Source organism: Salvia miltiorrhiza, chromosome 2 (genome assembly GCF_028751815.1).
Source record: "Salvia miltiorrhiza cultivar Shanhuang (shh) chromosome 2, IMPLAD_Smil_shh, whole genome shotgun sequence".
Classification (NCBI taxonomy): domain Eukaryota; kingdom Viridiplantae; phylum Streptophyta; class Magnoliopsida; order Lamiales; family Lamiaceae; genus Salvia; species Salvia miltiorrhiza.
In genome coordinates, this window is record NC_080388.1 from 3230365 (window position 1) to 3250150 (window position 19786).

At 38.1% G+C, this 19786-nt stretch overlaps 3 protein-coding genes across 10 annotated transcripts; all 3 read right to left on the minus strand.

The window, feature by feature from the left end:
• Positions 1 to 3347: 3347 nt before the first annotated feature.
• On the minus strand, positions 3348 to 6232 carry LOC131012654 (F-box/kelch-repeat protein At3g23880-like). 8 transcript variants are annotated; one of them, XR_009097407.1, is made up of 3 exons: positions 5704 to 6155; positions 5414 to 5434; positions 4756 to 5255 (listed from the first exon to the last, which is right to left on the minus strand). XR_009097407.1 is itself a non-coding variant. In XM_057940643.1 (3 exons), exons 1-3 carry the CDS (start codon positions 5940 to 5942, stop codon positions 4871 to 4873), a joined length of 774 nt encoding a protein of 257 aa, XP_057796626.1. In that variant the 5' UTR covers positions 5943 to 6152; the 3' UTR covers positions 4756 to 4870. The 8 variants fall into 8 exon arrangements, 4 of the variants coding, with proteins under 4 accessions (XP_057796623.1, XP_057796626.1, XP_057796624.1 ...); XR_009097405.1 differs by having other exon boundaries at positions 4756 to 4936; positions 5013 to 5596; positions 5704 to 6152; XM_057940643.1 differs by having other exon boundaries at positions 4756 to 4936; positions 5013 to 5434; positions 5657 to 6152.
• A 355-nt stretch (positions 6233 to 6587) lies between these two features.
• Positions 6588 to 7802, minus strand: LOC131007840 (uncharacterized). Its single transcript, XM_057934755.1, has 2 exons — positions 6890 to 7802; positions 6588 to 6790 (listed from the first exon to the last, which is right to left on the minus strand). Exons 1-2 carry the CDS (start codon positions 7800 to 7802, stop codon positions 6588 to 6590), a joined length of 1116 nt encoding a protein of 371 aa, XP_057790738.1.
• An 8698-nt stretch (positions 7803 to 16500) lies between these two features.
• Positions 16501 to 18235, minus strand: LOC131007842 (F-box protein CPR1-like). The gene is made up of 2 exons (XM_057934756.1): positions 17169 to 18235; positions 16501 to 16747 (listed from the first exon to the last, which is right to left on the minus strand). The coding sequence occupies exons 1-2, from the start codon at positions 18233 to 18235 to the stop codon at positions 16501 to 16503; spliced, it is 1314 nt and encodes a 437-aa protein (XP_057790739.1).
• Positions 18236 to 19786: the final 1551 nt, after the last annotated feature.

Genomic DNA, 19786 nt, shown 5'->3' on the forward strand with positions numbered 1-19786 from the left:
TATAATAAATTAAACAAACAAAACTCTTAATAATCGTATTTGGTTTTATATTTTGTGAAGCAATAAAACAACCATTGATATTAGTGGAAGGATTTTCAGAGAAGTAAAACAGTATATATAATAATGCAACAACATGTCTTACTTACAGGTATCGAAGTCATCGAAAAAACAAAAATAAAAATCAATTCTGGGAGAATTCATGAAAACATGGATTTTCCAAATTATCTGGAAGGCTGCTAGCGTGAAGACACTCGAATCCTTTACCTCTATTAGCGGACGTGGGAAAATATGGATGAATGAAAAAGATATGAAATTGTAAAGTGTATCAACGTGATCCCTTAAATTGTGGGATGCAATTAATTAATGAAAATGTAATGACATTGTTAACCTTGTTTTACATTTTCGGCTGATTACATTTTAATCCATTCAAACAACATCTGGCCGTCTATTTTAGTGAGATGAAGCGCTGAGATTGTGTCTTATTTTATAGGTTAAGACTAAGTCTTATTTTAGCGCAACCCTATATATATATATATATATATATATATATATATATATATATATATATATGCAGGGGCGGAGCCAGACTTTCGCTCCAGGGGGGTCCATTTTTTTATAAATAAAAATAATAAATTAATTAAAATAAATTAGAAATAAATAATACTAACACAATTATAAATATCTTTTAAATTACAAAAATACATTTCGTTCATACTAAACAACTTCAAAAAATGAAGATGGATAAAACTTGGGATTTTGGCAAATAAAATCATGAACTATTTCGAATTTAACAATTTTAACGTGAATTTTTAAATGTGGCGAATTAATCACCATCTTTTCAATTTTTCCAAGTTCGTCCCTCGCAATTTTTTATGATCGTCAGATTGTTGACTTGGAATTTTTGTGGATTAATTATCCACATAATATTCATGTTACGAAAATAGTTTGCAATAAAATTACTAAATATTGAAAATTATGGTGCAAATACATGATACATCCCTTACTTATTTAAAGAAAATTTTAATTAAAACTAAACAACATCGTTTAGACCTCACGAAAACTGTATGAAGATAAATTTATATATATTTTTTATTTTTAATACTAAAATTACGAAAATATACCTACTATTTTTTAAAATCCCAGGGGGGCCCAGTGACCCCCTTGCCCCACCCCTAGCTCCGCCCCTGTATATATGTATCTTAACTGTTTATCTTGTTGTGGTGTATGCTTTAAGCTGCGCAAACTTTGCTACAACATGTAGACATTTCAAAAATTTGTCGATTTAAAGCCTTGTTACATGTAATTTTGCTACTGATTTCTATGTGACTTTGGAGAATAATAGATGCATATTTCCTAGACTTTCCTTGATGTTGATCATATTTTTGTAGAGTTTAATTGTAAAATTAGATCAGATTCAAACATCACCATCGCCAACGAAGATTGATCCTGAGGTTGTCTCTCTTTTGCTCCTTGTCATGACGAGTATACCCTCTCACACACACATCAATATATAATGCAGCAAAAGTTTGATGACTCTGCTATATGTATGTTGTTTCCTGGTGGCAGAAAAAGTATGATGTTCAGTTCCGGGAAGCTGAGTGCTACAAATTCGATATGAAAAACAAGAAGGTGCACTGTAAATCAATAATATAGGTGGTGGGAGTGAAGACTTCACAGTTGATCATGATTACATGAGAGCACTAACAATATTTTGTTAGCTGTCTATTGATTTGAGATTGAGATTGGTCTTAGCTCCTGAAGCTTTTCTCTTGTTGGTTGGCCTCTTGACATAAGCTCTCACTATGGGAGCTGTATGCCTCTGTCAAATATGCAATAGGAATGCAAATTCACAACATTGAGCTCCGCCCAGGGCAAAGGTGGGAAGCTCGTGTGCGCTGCAAGGACCTCTGCGAAGATACTTACTCCTCCAAGAATCTCATGGAATACAACCTCTTCTTCATGTAAAGCCTATTTGCGAGGGACTTTGTCATATACAATGACTCAAGCTTCATCCACACATCAGCAGCAGAATTTTCTTTCGCCACCTCTCGCAAAACCTTGTCGCTCAAACACAAAATGATCGCGCTGCGAGCCTTCTTGTCAATCTGCTCCACCTTCGCCTTTTGATCGGCAGATAGATCTTCTTGTTTGAGCTTGAATCTGGATGGAGACAGAGCTTCATCCAAGCCTTGTTGAACCAGCAGAGCATGCATCTTGATTTGCCATAGGGCGAAATCATTTTTGCCGTGGAATTTTTCAGTATCAAATCTCGTTGAACTCATGCCTTCAAGATTTGTAAACATCAAGTCTGAATTGATTTCAGATGCTGTCGTGAGTTTGATTCCTCCTCTACGCCCTTCCCACAGACGGCGCCAATTGTAGGGATTGTGAGGAATCGAGTAACACACAAAGAATCAAGAGAAAACTGAAAGAAAGAACAACGGCGATTACGTGGTTTGGCCACTAACGACCTACGTCCACGGCAGATGGACTCACTCTTATTACTTTGAAGTTTCACAGAATATAACAATGGTGCTTCGAGCTCAGAATTAGCTACGCTTAGCACTCTAACTCTCTCTGTAAAACTCTCGCTTTTCACTCTCAATCATGGAATGAACAACAGCCAATCTACAAGGAATAAACTGAGATATATACTCTACATCTAACAGCTAAAAGTAAAGAGATAAAACCAGCAAATCATAAAAAACTCTTATTCTGTTATTAGTTGGCTATGATCCTCTACGACAGCTCCATGCATGCGTCCATGCACCATCAACAGAAACAATGACATTTGCAGTGAAATTTTGACTCGGGCTATAAAATGAATAATGCAAATAAGTTTAGGTTATATTTGTAATTTTTATAAATTCGAGTACCCTTATGTTTGTGTCCTCAACTTCTAGTGTTTTTTTAGAAAATGTTAATTTTCATTTTCTACTTAGTTTTTAGCGCCTTTTCAAAAAATGTTTCATTATATAAAATTTGACGACAGGATACTGAGTCACCTCTCTAAATTCTTAAGTGGAACGATGTTGTTTAATTCATTGGTTGAGGTTGAAAAATGGGATTCGATGCTAAAGAGATGGCTATGAGCCTAGCTTGCTTCGAGGGAGAGGATATTCTAAAGTCAGCAGCAGCTATTGAATCAGCAGATATTCTAAAGGCAGCAGCATCAGCAGCTATTGAATCTACCTTACATAGAGCTTTCTATTCGCCGGTCGTTTCCAGATCTTGCAAGCCGCTGGCTAATGAAGGGAACCAATATCTGAGGCGAGGCCTTATATGATATGTTGGGAGATAGTCGATTAGTCCGCTTTACCAGCTGCCTGCTAGTCTTCGAAACCCTTCAATGCCCACACGGCTTAAGAAGGAAGATTTCTTAAAGATTTTATCAAACAATTTAGGGAGGCTCGAACAGCAGTTTCATAAATTGGGAACCATCGTTGCAAAGGAATGGAAACACCAGTTTTCAACACATAAAGCCAAGAAATCAGTTCCTATCTTGCATCCACCTTCAAGTCTAAATGTCTAATGCAGTCAAAAAAAAAAAAAGACAGGTAATAATCCATCAAACTAGAGCAGCATCATTGTTACTAAGACATGTACCAAAAGGAACCATAATATATAATAAGATAGTTTCCTTGATCTAAATGATAAGCTTCATAACTAACTCAATCTTCAAACATACATTGAGTTGATGGTAGCATTATGAAAATGCAAACAATCAGAATGAGATTACATTCTCCACACCTAAACCTAAAGTTTTGAGTGAAACAAGGGTGGGAGTGAAAAGCCCACACTCGACACCGTCAGCACCAAACAAATCAATCCTTTGCATAGTTTTAGTCTTGTTAGAGTAGTGGAAAAGGCACCGGGATTTGTATCAAAGATAAATTATTGTTTTAGTATCAGAATTCATAAGTACTTGCTACATTTTACTCTGAGATCTCATCAATAACATGAGACTAGAGACTAACGAACAAATCAAAATCAAATCAGCGTTAGTGGCACAATAAATTACCTCATACTGACGTTATGGTATAGACAATTTCAATTACAAAATAATTTCGTGAAGAAATATTCCAACCACCCACATACACTTCTTCCCTGCCATGAATATTTCTCTCAGCACTCTTCACACACTTGTAATGATCTCAAAAGATCGGAGAACATAATGTGGTCTCTCTGTATCCATATCCACAATCCTCTGTTTATTTTGCGTTGCAGCTTACATTTATGTTAGTGTAAGATTCTTGGTGTTAAATCAGTACTATGTCTTATGCATATAATAAAACATGAAGTCTAAGTTTAACATTGATAGAGGAGGCATGAAAGAGAGTCGGAAACACTTTGAAACAAGTTATTGAAATATATGAATGGTGTTGAAGCCTAAACCTGGTACAAGTCAAATATATGGCTTCCGAAATGTTAATCACCTTTTCCAAGAGACATAACATATTCTTTAATCTCTACACATGCTACCCTTTATTCTGGTTTCTGGTGTTCCACTATTATCCTATTTATTTTATGTTTTAATCAATTGCAATTTCTTATTTCTTGTTATTTATTCAATCTTGCAATTGTTTCATATTGACAGATATCACTGCATAAGTCCATATATAGCAAACAACAATCTCATCATCACATGATTCATCACAAAAAACATAGGTAATCCTCAAACTATACAGGCAGGAGCAGCATCATTGTCACTAAGAAATGTACCAAAAGGAACCATAATATATATAGATAATTTCCTTGATCTAAATGATATGCTACATTACTAATTCAATCTTCAAACATACATTTAGTTGATGGCAGCATTATGAAAATGCAAACAATCAGAATGAGATTACATTCTCCACACCTAAACCTAAAGTTTTGAGTGAAACAAGGGTGGGAGTGAAAATCCCACAGTCGACACTGTCAGAGGCCTTCCCTGCACCAAACAAATCAATCCTTTGCATAGTCTTATTCTTGTTAGAGTAGTAGAAAAGGTTCCTGGAAAAGCATACCTCCAGTAAAATCAATAGGTCGCCATTGTCGGAAACTTTGATGGGATCAACAAGAAACGTGTCATTATCAACGAGAGGGATCACATATGCCAAGCTCCACGATTCACCCACTCCATATTCCTTCATAATCCATATAGTAAGCTCACATCGCCCACCATCATTTTCATATTCGAATGCCTCCTCGCAAAACCATAGGCAACCGCTCAAAGCACACAAGGACCTTCCTCTTGTGAAGGGCAATCCCTGAGCATGATAAGGAGGAGCTTTAAAGAAGCTAAAACATTCTGTTTCAACATCAAAGCAAGAAATCCATGACGAATCTTCTCCAATGGATGCTGTCCAATGGAGATTTCCATTAACAAATGCACCTTTATCATACTGGTACACATACGGATTAATACCTTCAAGGCGTCGCCAAGATCCTGTTCCAAGAGTGTATACATGACAATCCAATTTATCATCATAGTCATTGTATTTAAAACAGACCGCCTTGTATCTGCCAGTGATTTTGCTTGCCCCAAATCCAAAAGCAGATACTTTTGAAAAAGATTTTTGTGGATCTGAAGGCAGATTCAGCTTAATAACTTCACAAGTGATTGGATTACATACACAAAGCAAAAGATATAGCCTTAGAAAAAGCAAACCATTAACAGAAGTGTTTATTTCTCTTGGGCGGTAAGGGAAATCATACTGGGTGAGTGGATCGAGCTCGCCTTCCCACTCCAAAACTTTCAACCGACCTGAATCCCCCAAAACAACGAGGGCGGGGGCGGATCTGGCAAAATGAGACTTGACAAAATCATCAGACTCCAGCAGATGGAGCCATCGCTTGCAAACACATTTGCTTATTGGAACGCTTACAACAGGTAGTCTTAAGAAGATCTCGGTGATGATTTCTGGTGGTAGATTTTTGAAGAAATCTGGCTTCATTTTGGGATGGATTGAGAGGGGTTTTCAAGAGTATAACAAAAAGAAATCTGGCTTCATTTTGTGTTGAACAAATTCATGGAGCAGATAATAATTGGAGAGAGTCATAAAGATTTCATCACACAATTTAGGGAGGCTTGAAAAGCACCTTTGTTGAACAGGCTTTTTCCAGTTTCTTAAATTGGGAACAAATGTTGCAAAGGAATGGAAACACCACTTTTCAACACCGCACTTCTTAAAGTCTGATGCAGTGGCCCCCACTGCCACCTTTTTCGAATTTAACATTTTTTTTTCTTTCTTCATATATTAATTTATCGCCTGATTTGAAAATGGGGCACAGTGTTAGAGTTAATGCGCTATTTAAATGACTTAGAGTATCCACAATGCTTGCACCCATAGTTAGTGCAATACCATGGGTCCCACTTCTATTGCACCCATTCCCACAATGGTATTGCACCCACCCGGGTGCAATAGATTTTAATTTCATTTTCTCTTTACTTTTATTCATTTTTCAATTTAAATTAAACAACTTCAATTTTAACAACATAAAATTCATTCAATTAAAAATCCAAACATTACAAATAAAATTAAAAAAAAAACAACAAATATTTAAAACATCCAATTTTCGAATAATTTAAAGCCGTCGAACTACGGGTCAACCGGACCAAAGCGTGCCCATATATGCTCAACCAAATCGTCGCAGAGGCGAGCATGCAATCGTGCATCCTTCAAGCTTGCATTCCGTGCCAAATAGGCGGCGAACTCCGGTGGTGCTCCGGAATTGAATTGTGTTTGAGGAGTAGAACTTGGTCCATCGCCGTCGTCACCGTCGAAATTACTTGCATTTCCACCTTCTTCCTCAATGATCATGTTGTGCAATATGATGCATGCAAACATGATCGAACTCATTTGCTCCGACTTCCACAAACGTGACGGTCCCTTAATTATACCCCACCGAGCCTGAAGAACACCGAAAGCTCGTTCCACATCCTTCCTTGCAGCTTCTTGCATCACCTTGAACCTCCGCTTCTTCTCATCGTTCGGAAACTGGAAGCTCTTCACGAACACCGGCCAGTCCGGATAGATGCCGTCTGTTAAGTAGTATCCTCGAGTGTGGTGAGAATTGTTGGCGAGGAAGTGCACAGCCGCTGCATGCCCCGCTAAAACATCGTTGAATAGCGTGGACTGGTGGAGCACGTTGATGTCGTTGTTGGACCCAGCGACTCCAAAGAATGCATGCCAGATCCATAAATCTTGTGAAGCAACGGCCTCTAATATAATTGTTGGCTCGCCTTGATCCCCTCGAGTGTAGGCGCCGTGCCAAGCAACGGGGCAATTCTTCCATCCCCAATGCATGCAGTCTAGGCTCCCCAACATTCCCGGGAACCCATGGCGGGTTTCGTGCATTGCAGTGATGCATTGCACATCGGCAGTTGTTGGCCGCCTCAAATACGTGCCGCCAAAGATACGAACGACGGCCTTGCAAAATTTCTTCAAGCATTCCAACGCCGTCGTCTCTCCTATACGGAGATATTCATCACAACAATCAGCAGAATTTTCGTATGCCAATTGTCGAATAGCGGCAGTGCACTTCTGGATCGGGGAGAAGCCCACCCGGCCAACAGCATCCGGACGTTGTTGGAAGTAAGGATCGACTTCTAGCGCATTGACAATGCGTAGAAACAACTCCCGGCTCATGCGAAATCGACGGCGAAAGAATTGTGGCCCATAAACAGGCTCGACGGCGAAATAATCGCGATGGAGGCGCTCGGCTCCACCTTCACGGTCACGACGAACCACTGCCCGCTTTTTCGCTGGGCGTTGTGGAGGTGGATCGAACCGATATGAACTTGCTACTTGCATAAAATTCACAGCACATCTCATAAAAAATAAATCGGGGGCTTGAGTAGGATCGGGAAGAGGAGGAAGTTGTGCGGGATCAACATGAACTTCTTCTTCGGATGAAGAATTTGAGGAAGAATTATTGTTGGAAGAATTGGTGGATGAAGACATTTTTTAGGAGTTGAAGAGAATTGTTGGATGAATTGTGTTTGTGATTGAAGGGGATATATATAGGTGAAAAAGAAAAAAAAAAACAAAAAAAATCGGCCGAAGACCGTTGAAGGCAACGGTCATTTGACCGTTAAAATTAATTTTTTTTTTTTTAATTTCGGAAAGGGGCGCGTGTTTACACGCCCCCTCCTTCGCTCCCACATTCGTCGAGTGCGAACGCACGCCTCCCCTCCATCGCACCCGGGAGCGGCAATGGTGGTGGGTGCGATAGGCCGGGTTCGATCCGGCCATCGCACCCACCATTGTGGATGCTCTTATATTGTGGGGAAATTCGATCCTGCAACCCCATGCATTGCAACCCCCCCCCCCAAATCTGCCGTCCACGTGTAATGTACTTTTCTGAAAAGCAAATGAATTAAAACAAAATGTTTTATTCTAAGGGCATGTTTGATTAATCGGTAATGTTAAGGCCTTATAGGCAAACTAAAGGAAAGGGGTATAAGGTTTGGCTGGTTACGTTTTATAAGAGTCTGTTTGATGGACCAAGCTTAAAAGCGTGTTAGGAAAGTTCGATTGTTTGATAAATAACACTGCAATCTGGATTAGAATATGTAATGACCAAACTAACCTCATCAATAATCTGGAAATGCAAACCGTATCCTTTGCACTTCCGGCAAACCCTACCAAGAGGTAATAGACGAATCAAAATCAAAGGTGATATTCGATGTCAAATTAAAAAATCGGTTGAATGCGCCAATGATTTCCCAACACCAACATATATAATTGGTGGTTCAAAATTTGAATCGAGCAGAGGTACACTGCACAAAAATGATTTCAACGGCACGTCGAGCAAATCGGCGGTATGCGAAATCGCCGCGGCGCACCCTCTGCAATTGTAGTTGTATGTGCTCCAGAGCCCCCAATTTGAAACAGCAAATGAGCAATTGCGCAGACAAAGGCAAATTTTGAATTTTTTTCGCAAAGGACCACCGGGGCAATTTTGAGAAATGGAATTTTAAGCAGGAGTACTGTAGATACCAAGGAACGCAAACTGGGGGTCACCCTCGTGCCTGGTTCCGCAGTGGAACAGTGTTTTTGGAAAGGGCCGAACTTTTTCTGCGGGCTTCCCATGTTAAGGAGATTACTTATCAAACACAGAAATAAGCCCATTTAGCGCCCTTAAATGTCCTTAAACAATTTATCAAACACGCCCTAAATGGATGTACCATGGTTATTGTGTTGGGTTATCCTCAAATTTAAACAAAGTTTTAATTTAGTTTTTAAATTAAGATATGCCATTCTTAATTTATCTATTTTATAATTGTATTTTATAAAAATAAAAAATATTACTCCCTCCGTCCACCAAAAATATGCCACAATTTCTTTTTTCGTCCGTCCACAAAAAATATGCCGCATTCATTTTTAGTAATAGGGTCCACACAACTCCACTCACATTTAAAGTGGGACTTTTACTCCACTATCAACTTTACTCACATTTTATTAAAACTCATGCCGAAAGTAAAGTGGCATATTTTTGGTGGACGGATGGAGTATTATATTATAAACATTAATTAATATTTATCATTAAAAATTGAAATTTAAAAAAAATATATATACCCTAACTTTGAATTAATGAACCCAAATAATCAATTATTAATTCAAATAAATGTAAAAAATAATTATAAACTCTAATTGGATGAGTAAACCCTTGTTAATTATCTTTCTATAATATTAAAACATAATAAATTGGAATTGAAGAAAATATAATTAAAAATTATAATAAATTAGAAGTAGTACACGGTGATACACACAAAATAGTGGGAAAGAGGATCTCATCTGTTCCCCCGTCTGCAGCCTCCCCTCTTTCCAAATACTCGTCGCTTTTTTTGGGGGGGGAAGGTAAAATAAATAAAATTAAAGATCTAGAGTACACTCCCTCTCTTCCGGTACGAAGGTTTTGTCCACTTGTTGCGATGACTTTGTTTCTTTGAATCAAAATCCAAGGGTGAGGCGTATGCAACTATTGGCTGTGAATTGGTTGTTAAGAATTGATTAGGGCTGGGAATTTCGGAATCGGGTAATCGGGTACCCGATACCCGACTCGAAAAAATCGGGTATCGGGTACCCTATACCCAAAAAATTAGGGGTCGGGTTCGGGATCGGGTATTTAGGGTCTAAAAAAATCGGGTATCGGGTATACCCGATACCCCCGATCGGGTATCGGGTATACCCGAAATACCCGAATATTTAATTAAATGTATTTTAAATTCCCTATTTCCCTAATTCCATTCGCCAGTTCGCCCAAATTCCACCAAATTCCCTATTTCCCTTCCTTTCCCAAATTCGTCCAAATTCCCTATTCGCCAAATTCCAGAGTCTCCGTCTCCGCCTCCCGCCCTGCTGTTCCAGAGAATCTCCGGCCTCCCACCCAGCGCCCCTCGCCCGCCCGCCGTTCCCGTCTCCTCGACGTCGCAACCCTCGCCAATTGCCCCCAGATCCGAGACCCTTGCTCAGTCGCCCAGCCGTTTCCAATACCCTCGACCCTCGCCAGTCGTTCCCGTCGTTCCGCCGCCGCCTACGACTTCGCCCCGCAGCAGCCGGCCGCACCGCCTCCGAGCTCCAACAGGCGATGCCGCTTCTTCTTCTTCCTCTTATTTTTTTTAAATAAACAGATATGCTTTTTTTTGTCTTGGTTTGAGAATTGAGCAAAAAAAATGAATTTCTGTACAGATTTGAAAGTTGCTACAAATCGACGGTGGGGGTTGAATTTTGGTGGAATTTCGTTGTGAGTTTTGATTTCTTCGATGGAAACGGGAAACTGAGTCGACTCGGGTAATTTAGGGTACCCGAATACCCGACTCGGGTACTCGAGTCGGGTATTAGGGTACCCGATTTCAATTTCGGGGTCGGGGTCGAGGTCGGGTATAGGGTTTAGGGGATTTTCGGGTTCGGGTACCCGATTTTTTCGGGTAGGGTACCCGAACCCGACCCGATTCCCAGCCCTAGAATTGATCAATTAAGTTGGGGAAAAATGACCACAAAGTTCGAAAATAGGTATTTGTATTGAGTTATTCATAGTATTTCGTTTGTCAATCTCTATAGATATGATATTTAATTTATTATGTATACTATAATTATATCGTGATAAATACAGTATTTTTGTTACTAATAAAATTGTGGGCATCCTTTTGGGGCTTTTTTCCTCTCCTCCCCCTCTTCAAACTAATTGTTGGGTATCTTCGCCTAGCCGAAGGATTCACCACTTGGTTCCCGACCGTCCTGCCTTCTCCACAGGCGCTCAAGCACCTCTGTAACCTTCTCTTTCCTCTTCCTTCTTCTTCTCCTTCAAGTACCTGTTCCACAAGAAGGAAAAACAACAGGTAAAAAGGTACAAAGAAAAAGAAAATGAAATAAAGAAACAGAGAAAATGGGAGTGGGAAAAGGTGTCCTCGGGACACAGTTTGGCTCAATTTTCCCACGGCGCAGCACTTCCGGCAGCTATAAAGACCAAAGGATTTGATGGTGGACAGAGGGAATCAGCACTCAACCCTCACACGCACAGCCACCAAAGTCAGGAATCTGATGGTCAGGATTATGGAGGCTCAGAAACACCTACCCTTATCACCAATCAGGAAACTTAAGGTCAGGAATCCGGTGATAAGGCTCACGACAGGAGGAAGCTCTCACTAACAGGTACAAACTGGAAATCCAGAACAGGAAGCCAGAAAACCACGAAGGAATAGCAGAGCCTTCAAGATGGTACTTGCTTGACAGAACTTCCCCTGGTCGATAAGCTTTATAGCCTGGTTAAGAGAAGGGAATGGTGGAGTTAATCTCTTCGGAAAGGAGGAGGAGGAAGCCATTAATGGTGGGGAGCTCAAGAGAGCAGGAGATCAGGGGTCGGGAGATTTAGGGTTTGTGGGGAGGAGAGAGGGTGAGGGAGGCGGAGGAAATGAGGGAGAGACCGAGGAGGACTGGGTGTTATATTAGGGGATGGGTAGTGGGCTTTTAGGGTTGGGTGGTCTGGGCCCATGAGTTGGGCCAGATAAAAGAAATAAAGAGCATTGGGCCAACACTCCACATATCCACCTTTGGCCCTATGGTCTTTATGTCACTATAGGGAAGTGCTTGCTATTCTTTGAGTTTATCATCACAACCATTTTTACTCTTATCTGCCACAAAGTCAAGACAAGAGAGGGTGAGAAAATATTATATATATTTATCTCAATCTCATCAGAAGAGACCAACCCCAGGGGTAAATAACCATATCTCAAACCAAAGAGGTTAAGGCATTCAATTGGGCAACCAAGACATAATGTATAGATATTATGTTAATAATTTTGATATCTATACAATGAAATTGTTGTGTCATCCAGACATTTTCTTAAATCAATTGAAATGCGAGATTTCACTATTGAAAATAAATTCATTTAGATAAAATCTCAATTTACATAATTCTAATTGGGGACTTCGCTATTGTTCAAGATATATTTTATTGAATAAATTAGAATGTTGTATCATTTAAATTTTAAATTAGTTATATATGTGAAATTTTAACATTTTTTATTATTTAAAGCAAAGTTATAAGGAATATATATATGAAATAGAGCGCGTTCTAACATATTTTAAGGAATAAATCAGTAATTATTATTCTTATAGTAATAGACACTAATTTCTTGACAATACATGATAAAATGCACAAAACATCATCTGAATGCCCGACAAAGTGGTCCCGAAAATGTGTCCATCCGTATGTCATTGTAAATGATGTAGTTCATGACCGACCACATTTTTCCGGCAACTTCTCCGAGCCGTCAGAGGATATTAGTGCATCATAACATGATACCTGTTGGATCTGAAAATTTCATTCCCTATAGACCATATTTTTATTTATTTATTATATTTTGTTTAGATGAATTAATATTGACAGAAATCACTACATAAATCCATATATCACAAACAACAATCTCATCATTAGATGATTCATCACAAAAAGACATAGGTAAACCCTCAAACTATATAAGCAGGAGCAGCATCATTGGCATTGCCACTAACAAATGTACCAAAGGAACCATAATAAGATAGTTTCCTTGATCTAAATGATATGCTTCATTACTAACTCAATATTCAAACATACATTGAGTTGATGGTAGCATTATGAAAATGCAAACAATCAGAATGAGATTACATTCTCCACACCTAAACCTAAAGTTTTGAGTGAAACAAGGGTGGGAGTGACACACTCGACCGTCAGCACCAAACAAATCAATCCTTTGCATAGTTTTATTCTTGTTAGAGTAGTAGAAATGGCGCCTAGAAAAGCGTACCATCACTAACATCAATAGGTCGCCATTTTCGAAAACTTCGATGGGCTCAACACTCTCCCTGCCATCATCAAGAGGGATCACATATCCCATGCTCCAAGATTCGTCCACTCCATATTCCTTCATAATCCATATAGTAAGCTCATGTCGCCCACCAGCATTTCCATATTCAAATTCGGATACTACCTTGCAAAACCATAGGCAAGCGCTCAAAGCAGAAATGCACATTCCTCTTAAGTAGGGCAATCCTTGAGCATGATAAGGAGGAGCTTTAAAGAAGCTAAAACATTCTGTTTCAACATCGAAGCAAGAAATCCATGACGCTTCTCTTCCAATGGATGTTGTCCAATGGAGATTTCCACTAACAAATGCACCTTTACCAAACTGGCACACACTCGAAATTCCTGTTCCAAGAGTGTCCAACATCATTAAGAATTCCTACAAGATAATAGACTCCCAGAAGTGATTATTTTGGCCTACATTATTGCATCATTGCTTGCTTGTTGCATCAGTTACAGCGAATAAAAATTGCAAGACCAACACATATGCAAGATAAATGACTGCAACGAAGGATGTTCTGCGATTTGTAAAAAAAGCTTCTACTGCTGTATTTTTCTTCAACATCAAGTGTGTGCTTCTGTTTATGGATCTCCACATCTTTCAGGTAAAATTGATGATGAGCATAATTGATATGTCGGAGAAGATTGATGGATTCTATTTGTTGAAATTATAACATCCATCAATGAAATGATAATTTGATTTCACTATGTTTTTTTCTTTTCTAGGTTGATGGTAGATAATATAAGTAAACAAAATTCTCAAAGTAGTCAATTTTTTATTAATTTTATTATTTTTTTAATAGAGGATTATAGTGAGTAAAATGGGGGCTATGAATAAAATTACCCATAATAATTTATCCTTTACTTTTGTGTTGATTCAAATTTTTAATCTAATAATTAAATATAAACGTCTTATTAATTAAACTGTTGTTCATACAAAATTTATATTTTTTTCGCCCATTCCTAAAATTTAGTATTTACGTAGTAATTTTTTTTTGTAATATTCAATTTTGTCCCATCGTATTAGCGTTTTCATAAAAATGTCACAACTTAAGGATAAGTGCATACAAGTACCCATCGTTTCAGAGTTTGGTTATTTTTGTATCAAAAAATAAAATAAAAATCAGCACTTAAATACTGACGTACAATGCCGAAATTTCACATTCACAACTTACGTAGCACATTCACCACACTAATAAAATATGCCATATGCAGCAAAATATACTAATATGATGAGACAAAATCGAATATTTGCCCTACTTTTTACAATCATTTATACTTGGGAATCATCCAAAGGCGAAAAATGTTAAATACTCCCTCTTTCCTCGAACATCTTCCTCTCTTTCCATTTTCGTCCGTCCCCAAATAATCTTTCTAATCTACTTATAAAAATAATTGCACATTGTTATTTTTACGATCTTCACTTTTTGTGGGGACACATTCTCTACTCATCTAATACACACAGGGGCGGAGCCATACTTCTAATTCAGGAGGGTCCAATTTTTTTTAAAAAATAAATTAATAATTAAATTAAAAATAAATAATAACACAATTATAATATCATTTAAATTACAAAAAATACATGTCAAACATATTTTCAAGTTCATACAAAACAAGTTCAAAAAATCAAGATGGATAAAATTTGGGGTTTTCGTGAATTAAATCATCATCTTTTGCAATAAAATTACTAAATCTTGAAAATTATGGTGCAAATACATGTACAATCCTTTCTTAATTTGGAGAAATTTCTCATTGAAATTGTATGAAACGACGTAGTTTAAGCTTCACAAAAACGACGTCGTCTTTGCTAATTCGCGTATGCTCCAATTCAACACTTGGGCGATCGAAAAAAAAAATGGTGGATGGAATTGCAAAAAAATAAAAATTTAATTATAGTTCATGTGTTTATAAGCAATTAATCCTTTTTGTGTGTATTATTTTAAGGTGTAAAATTGTACTCTCTCTTCCTTCACAAAATATAATTAATTTTTCATTTTCAATCTTCCATATAAAATATACTCCCTCCGTCTCATTTCTTTTGGGCACAGGTATTTAGGAGACTAAAATCTATCAATTCTATAAAGCAATATTCTAACCCCCATATTGTTTCTCTCTCCTACATGACACACTCACAATGCTTTATTTTACATTATCTTGAAAGGCTTTTTACTCACAATTCTCACAATTTTACAAAGCCTTCTGCGGCCGTTACATCTCTCAAAAGCCACCTCTCAAAATCTCCATCCATGCCTTCAGCCGTTACATCTCTCAAAATCTCCATCCATGGCTTCAGCGGTTACATCTCTCAAAGTCTCAATTTCTCTCACAATATGACTTTCCAGTCTCAATCTTTCCACAAATCTCAAACAATTCGATGGTCTCTCTCGCTTCTTCTCAAACAATCGGCGCCGAATCTTCCCACAAATCTCAAACAATCGGCTGTGTAATTGGGAGATTCAGTTTCTCTCTTTCAATTTCCATCTCACGAATCAGTTTGTGAACCAGTTTTCGGAGGTTCTTGATTTTCTCTATGATTTCTACGCATTGTATTGATCGTTGCCACTAAGAAATGTACCAAAGGAACCATAATTTTGTTTTACATGTATATAGATAATTTCTTTGATCTAAATGATATGCTACCTTACTAATTCAATCTTCAAACATACATTTAGTTGATGGTAGTATTACAAAAATGCAAACAATCAGAATGAGATTACATTCTCCACACCAAAACCTAAAGTTTTGAGTGAAACAAGGGTGGGAGTGAAAAGCCCACAGTCGACACGGTAAGAGGACTACCCTGCACCAAACAAATCAACCATTTGCATAGTTTTAGTCTTGTTAGAGTAGTAGAAAAGGCGCCTTGGAAAGTATACCGTCTCTACCATCAATAGGTCGCCATTTTCGAAAACTTTGATGGGATCAACATACCTCAAGCCATCAAGGGGAATCACATATTCCATGCTCCAAGATTCGTCCACTCCATATTCCTTCATAATCCGTATAGTAAGCTCACGTCGCCCACCACCATTTTCATATTCGGATGCTTCCTTGCAAAAGCTTAGGCAACCGCTCAAAGCAGAAATGGACCTTCCTCTTATGAAGGGCAACCCTTGAGCATGATAAGGAGGGGCTTTAAAGAAGCTAAAACATTATGTTTCAAGATCAAAGCATGATTTTGCTTGCCCCAAATCCAAAAGCAGCTACTCCATCTGAAGGTAGTTCTGGATTTGAAGGAAGATCCAGCTTAATAACTTCACGAGTGATCGGATTACATACAGAAAGCATATCAACAGGCACCCTTAGATCAACATCAACACACATCCTTAGAGCAAGCAAACCATTAACAGAACTCTTTATTTTTACTCGGTGATAAGGGAAATCATACTGGGTGAGTGGAAATGTTAACCACCTATTCCAAGAGACATAACATATTCATTAATCTTTACACATGCTATCCTCTATTCTTGTTTATTTATCCAATCTTGCAATTATTTCATATTGACAGATATCACTACATAAATCCATATATCACAAACAACAATCTCATCATTAGATGATTCATCACAAAAAAACATAGGTAATCCCTCAAACTATATAAGCAGGAGCAGCATCATTGGCATTGCCACTAACAAATGTACCAAAGGAACCATAATATATATAAGATAGTTTCCTTGATCTAAATGATATGCTTCATAACTAACTCAATCTTCAAACATACATTGAGTTGATGGTAGCATTATGAAAATGCAAACAATCAGAATGAGATTACATTCTCCACACCTAAACTTAAAGTTTTGAGTGAAACAAGGGTGGGAGTGAAAAGCCCACACTCGACACCGTCAGCACCAAACAAATCAATCCTTTGCATAGTTTTAGTCTTGTTAGAGTAGTGGAAAAGGCACCGGGATTTGCTGTATGCCATCACTAACATCGATAGGTCGCCATTTTCGAAAACTTCGATGGGCTCAACAAAACTCATGCCATCATCAATGGGGATCACATATTCCTCGCTCCAAGATTCGTCCACTCCGTATTCCTTCATAATCCATATAGTAAGCTCGCGTCGCCCACCATCATTTCCGTATCCATATTCGGATGCTACCTTGCAAAACCATAGGCAACCGCTCATAGCAGAAATGCACATTCCTCTTAAGAAGGGCAATCCTTGAGCATCATAAGGAGGAGCTTTAAAGAAGCTAAAACATTCTGTTTCAACATCAAAGCAAGAAATCCATGTCGCTTCTTTTCGAATGGATGCTTTCCAATAGAGATTTCCATTAACAAATGCACCTTCACCAAACTGGTACACACCCGGAATACCTTCAAGGCGTCGCCAAGATCCTGTTCCAAGAGTGTATACATGACAATCCGATTCTTCATCATAGTCATTAGATTTAATAATGACCGCCTTGTATCGGCCAGTGATTTTGCTTGCCCCAAATCCAAAAGCAACTACTTCTTCTGAAGACGGATGCTGCGAATCCATTAGAGGAGGAAGATCCAGCTTAATAACTTCACGAGTGATCGGATTGCATACACAAAGCCAATCAACACTCTCCATTAGAACACCAAAACCACACTTTCTTAGAATAAGAAAACCATTAACACAATTTATTATTTTTCTTGGGTGGTAAGGGAAATCATACTGGGTGAGTGGATCGAGATGGAGATCGAGCTCGCCTTCCAATTCCAAAACTTTCAACCCACCTGAATCCCCCAAAACAACTAGGGCCGGAGCGGATCTGGCAAAATGAGACTCGATAAAATCATCAGGCTCCAGCAGATGGAGCCATCGCTTGCAAACGCATTTGCTTATTGGAATGCTTACAGCAGGTAGCCTTAAGAAGATCTCGGTGATGATTTCTGGTGGTAGATTTTTGAAGAAATCTGGCTTCATTTTGGGATGGATTGAGAGGGTTTTTCAAGAGTATAATAGAAACTCCAATCTGAGACTTGTGTCGAACAAATTCATGGAGCAGATAATAATTGGAGAGTCATAAAGATTTTATCACATGCGGTTTCAGAAGAAAGATATCTTAAAGATTTTATCACACAATTTAGGGAGGCTTGAACAGCACCTTTCTTGAACAGCCTTTTTCCAGTTTCTTAAATTGGGAAGCATCGTTGCATAGGAATGGAAACACCAGTTTTCAACACATAAAGCGAAGAAACCACTTCCTATCTTGCATCAACCTTTAAGTCTGATGCAGTGGCCCGCACTGCTACCTTTTTCCAATTTAACATTTTTTCATTAATCCCTTATCGTGATTGGTAATGGAATGGAGGTGAGAATGGAATGATAATTCCTACATTTATTCCATTTCTTTGCTTGGTATGTTCTTTTTGCAGGAATCATCATTTCGTGTGGAATCACCATTCTCACATATGGGAATGACCATTTCTTTCATCTACCATGTATTAGCCATTTCATTTCATTCTTAAACCATCTAAATTTAAATTTTGACATGTATATTTGTATAAAACATGCATCATTTTTATTATTATTATTATTATTATTATTATTATTATTATTATTATTATTATTATTATTATTATTATTATTATAATATATAAAATATTTTTTCATTAAAAAATATATATTTTTTAAAATAAAATATTATCAACTTTAAATAAGCAATAGTCTCATATATATTACATCCACAAAATTACCATTTTAATTTAAATTTTTGCAAATGTTCTTCATGAAATACATCAATAAACTATTATCTACTCAATTATATTTATATTTTTTTATACTTTTAAAGTGATGTAAAAGGTAATTTAATAAAATAAACTAATTTCATTCAATTCCTAAACTTTATTTCTAGCTACCAATCATATGAATTGATTTTTTTTAGAATTATCATAGAAATTAAATTAAGCAAAGTATGACAATTCCATTTCTTTGGTATTCCTTGTGCATACCAAGCATAGGAATCACCTAAGGTTTGTCGTTCTTTTTCCACACTCATTCAATTCCTACTTCCATTCCACTCCACCCTTATTCCATTTTATCATACCAATCACCTCCTTAATTTCACTGTTAATTGCTTATTTCCTTAGAGCATCCACAACGGTGAGCCCACCTTGGCTCACAATTGTGGTCCCCACCACTATTGCACCCACTCTCCACAATGGGAGAACTCATCCTTGGCTCTCTAAAACAAACCTATCTTCCCAATTATAATTTGCCACGTGGATGATAGGGGAGTGGCTTGCACGCGCCCTCCCCTTTTTCACCATTGCACCCGGAGCGGAGGGGTGCTCCGAGTTCGCGCACCGGGGGTGCAGCATTGGTGGGGGCTCACACCCACTATTGAGCTCCCCATTGCTGATGCTCTTAGGGTGTCACGACCGGACTTAACTAAGGATAGGTAAGCCGGGAAACCGTGACTAGGGAAGGGAAATTAGGAGAGGGGACAGAAAGGGGTGATAAATAATTATAAAT

Bases quoted from the DNA above. Each gene is read 5' to 3' on its own strand.
- LOC131012654 (XM_057940640.1), bottom strand. From the start codon at position 5,942: ATGAAGCCAGATTTCTTCAAAAATCTACCACCAGAAATCATCACCGAG. The intron at 3,498-5,012 runs GTATGCTTTTCC...GATGCAAGATAG, and splicing joins ACCTATTGATTTTACTGGAG to GAACTGATTTCTTGGCTTTA.
- LOC131007840 (XM_057934755.1), bottom strand. From the start codon at position 7,802: ATGCAAGTAGCAAGTTCATATCGGTTCGATCCACCTCCACAACGCCCA. The intron at 6,791-6,889 runs GTATAATTAAGG...TTGAGGAAGAAG, and splicing joins TGTTCTTCAGGCTCGGTGGG to GTGGAAATGCAAGTAATTTC.
- LOC131007842 (XM_057934756.1), bottom strand. From the start codon at position 18,235: ATGAAGCCAGATTTCTTCAAAAATCTACCACCAGAAATCATCACCGAG. The intron at 16,748-17,168 runs GTGTGGGCTTTT...CTCTTGGAATAG, and splicing joins TTTGGTGCTGACGGTGTCGA to GTGGTTAACATTTCCACTCA.